At 38.4% G+C, this 3,536-nt stretch overlaps 1 protein-coding gene across 1 annotated transcript; it reads left to right on the top strand.

Annotated features, from left to right (window-relative positions):
• The first annotated feature begins 1,857 nt into the window (after positions 1–1,857).
• Positions 1,858–2,945, top strand: LOC142955130 (dysbindin-A-like). The gene is made up of 3 exons (XM_076096512.1): positions 1,858–2,039; positions 2,306–2,328; positions 2,627–2,945. The coding sequence occupies exons 1-3, from the start codon at positions 1,933–1,935 to the stop codon at positions 2,875–2,877; spliced, it is 381 nt and encodes a 126-aa protein (XP_075952627.1). The 5' UTR covers positions 1,858–1,932; the 3' UTR covers positions 2,878–2,945.
• The last annotated feature ends 591 nt before the right edge of the window (positions 2,946–3,536 follow it).

Consider the following 3,536-nt stretch of genomic DNA (forward strand, 5'->3'; position numbering starts at 1 on the left):
CTGCACAAAAGGAGGAGGCGTCAAGGAGGAGGCGTCACACCTTGGCTAGGTGTGCTTGGCACACCTAGCCAAATGTAGTCATGTGGTCGCTTTTTTTTGTTGCGTTTATTGTTGTATGTGACATGATGATTTGACAGATTATCTAATAGTTAAACACATCCTGAAGTTGGCGGTGTCAGAGTTTTTCAGTGTAGAAGCAAGTCAGGTTGAACTGTCAGGAGTTGGCACGATACAAACAGACGTTTCTTTCGACTCTCTACAGTAAGAAGGTAATATTAGTAATAGAGAAAATGGAATGTTCTGTTATCAATAAAGTTGTCTTCATTTGAATCACTTTAATACAGTTATAGGGTTCGCACTGTTGTTGTTAAATGTTTGAAATAATTGAAAATTGAAATTGAAAGTTAAATTGAATATTCTTTATTAAGATAAAGGACATCAAATGTTTTTAACCACATATTAACAAGGACATATTTAATAAAAACAAGAATAATACAAATGAGTGATAATGAGTGTTCTGTGTCGCACTCATTATTACCTAACCAAATGTAAATAGAGAAAACAATGCACCAAGTCAATGTGTCACTCTCAAGGCTGTTGCTATGATGCTTGCTGCTCTTTCTGGCTGTTAGCTGTTGTGCCGAAGAGAAAGTGTGTCTTTTCTAAAGAACTCCATCCATGAGGCTCAATCCTTCCTTGGTAAAGTACCCGGCAACAGTGTTGCCAGATCAGAATGCCAGTTTCCAGCCCAATTCCACAAAAAAACAGCCCAAATCATAACTTTTTCTTCATACCCATACAAAGCTTCATATCTGCATCAAATGACAAAAGTTGTTAGATAAATAGGCAATCAAAACCCACAAAGAGTGCAGACAACCAAATACACAAATTCCCATGTCAATGTCAGTGATGATGACCTCAAGGAAAGTAAGTCGTCCCTTATCATGAAAATCAAATGTTTCTCAGATTGAATGAGATTCCATTAAATTAACTTTACTTACGTTTCTCCAGCGCTGTTCAGTGGACAAAAGGACTTCCTGGAGGATCCAGATGTTTCATGACTATAATCCTTCATCCGGTTAAAATATATGGTTAGAAAATTAAAGCATTTTAACTTGAGCGTCCAGTGGAAGAAATTCTTGAGAAGGTGGAGCTGTGTAAGCAGATAATTACTGACAACCAGGAGGACAGTATAACACAGTCGTAATAATATCAAATATGTCTATTTGTTATGAGTTAGAATTGTTGACAAAAACGTAACATTTGTGTGAACTTAAAATGTTCTTGTAGCTGCGTACTACTACATTCAAATGTAAAGTGTTACCGTCTTATGAACAACAGAAACTGGCAAATGTCATGTAACTAATTCCGAGGGTTACTGCGTCTGTCTTATTGTCCAGCCTAAAATCCTTGTATAAATGGGATGGACTGCTCTTTGTAAGATGGAGTCTTTGTACTTTAAGTTGTGGATGACATTTGGCGTGCTTTTTTATTTGGTGTGTTGGAAAACTTATTATTCTTTCATTAAATTGTTCCAGGCACGTTTTTTCTTCATATACAAAGTGTTAAAGTAGAAGTTTATCCTGAAAAATATTTAAGTATGATTCTTCTTTGATTTTTGAACATGCTGCTTATAATTAATCTTTCTTTAAAATTATCTTCATTCACTATATATGGCACAATAGTTGTTTTGTACAATTCATGGCCAGCTGAAGAATGGGCAGAAAAAAAAGAGAGCTCAGCACAGCTGGCCAATCACAGCGTGATTTCTTTCCTGTTCTGTTATTTAATACACTGCTACACTAAATTACACACATGTTTTCAGTCATTGTGTAAAACTTAACATGAATGCAGAGGATGAAATGTATGACTTTGTTGTGCTAAATATGATGGTGTGGGTCTGCAGCTCATTTGGAAGGCGACTTTGAGGAGATGGAGAGCAGACTGGTCTACCTGGAGACTCTGTGTTGTCAGTGTGAACAACAGACGGTCAAACAACATCACGTCAACCAACTAGAAGTCTATAAGAAAAAGAAGAGGTGGGAGACGCGCATGAATGTTTAAATGTGTGAGAGGAGCTTGTTGTTGACCTTCGACGCTTTCTGAAAAATCTGTGACTTGAACTAAACATTGCATTGGCACTGATTTAAGAAAAAAATTGTTTGCAATCCTAAACACTTGTCCCTTTAGTTTGTATCTGTGTACTATATATCACTGAACCAGAGGGAATCCTCGTCATAACAAGAGATGACAGATGGAGTAACTATCTTTAGAATAACGTAATGCTAACTCTGTCTTGTAACAGGAGGGAGATGGAGGTGCTGGAAGGTGAGCTGCTGTTCTACACACATTTGTCACATTACTGCACAATAATGGCTCCTTACCTCATTACCATGCTGTGAATTATTTGCCTCTTTTGTAATGTCTCAATTTCTGCGACAATTGGCGGTATGGGATGTATAAACTAAATTCGACAAAACACGGTTCAACACATGACTTTTTTATTTTTTACAATCATTTCATTTGGGAACAAAGTTGCCCAACACCCACATCACCCGTGTGAAAGACGTGTTTCCCTTAAATGCCATCGTACTATAGAGATTAGAGGATATGCTTCTGTTTGTAGTGGAACTGAATTCTGAGCATGCTCAGAAGGTGACAGAGCTGGAGCAGGCCATGCAGCAGAAACTGAAGGAACGACAGAAAGTCTACGAGGAGGCCTTCAACCAGGACGTGCAGCAGTACCTGTCCACTGGATTCCTACAGCACAGAGGTAAGGCTGTCTGTAGCTTTTACTTCCTGTTGTTAGTAGACAATGAAACCATCAGTGGAAATAAGAGACTTTTAAGGCAAATTAAAGTTACAAGGATCTGCTAACCAGTTCCACACTTGTGTTTATACATTTGAAAATGCATTGAATCACACTAAATTGGTGCTTTAAAAAAACAGCATCTGGACACTTTGTACTTGAAAAGTTAGGCCCCGAGGTCAAAAAGGTTAAGAACCCCTGATTTAAGGTGAGTTATCTACAATATGTGACGATACATTCCCTTAAGCAGAGCAAAGGCCTGGTCCAAAAGCAGAGAGGTCGAAGCCTAGAGTGCAATAACAGACATAAGAAATACAACAAGGTCAATTCCTGTGTTAGCGGTCAAGTACGGTTACGTTTGCATCTTATTATCATATCATCTATAATGCAGACTGATAAAGAAGCGATTATTTCGACTTCTGTGTTGAAAAAGGAGTTTGAGTCAGCTTGAAATAGAATGCATGAAATTCTATGTCATCGCTGTATGACTGATGTGTATATTATGAAATAAGCACTGCAAGTCAACAAGAGAGGACAGAGGATGGGAGGACGAGGGACTAGCGTGACAGTTTGACAATTTGACAGTTTGAAGACGTGACTTTTGTTGCCTGAGTGACACGATCAGGCCGCGGTCACTCCCAAGCTCGCCTTTATTCCAATAACCAGCCCACACAACAAACACAAGCGCACCAATATTCAATATGCTTTTCCTTCAAGCAGAACTGAA

Source organism: Anarhichas minor, unplaced genomic scaffold (assembly GCF_050575085.1).
Source record: "Anarhichas minor isolate MPS153535 unplaced genomic scaffold, ASM5057508v1 ptg000022l, whole genome shotgun sequence".
Taxonomy (NCBI): Eukaryota; Metazoa; Chordata; class Actinopteri; order Perciformes; family Anarhichadidae; genus Anarhichas; species Anarhichas minor.

Bases quoted from the DNA above. Each gene is read 5' to 3' on its own strand.
- LOC142955130 (XM_076096512.1), top strand. From the start codon at position 1,933: ATGGAGAGCAGACTGGTCTACCTGGAGACTCTGTGTTGTCAGTGTGAA. The intron at 2,040-2,305 runs GTGGGAGACGCG...GTCTTGTAACAG, and splicing joins GTCTATAAGAAAAAGAAGAG to GAGGGAGATGGAGGTGCTGG. The intron at 2,329-2,626 runs GTGAGCTGCTGT...TTCTGTTTGTAG, and splicing joins GGAGATGGAGGTGCTGGAAG to TGGAACTGAATTCTGAGCAT.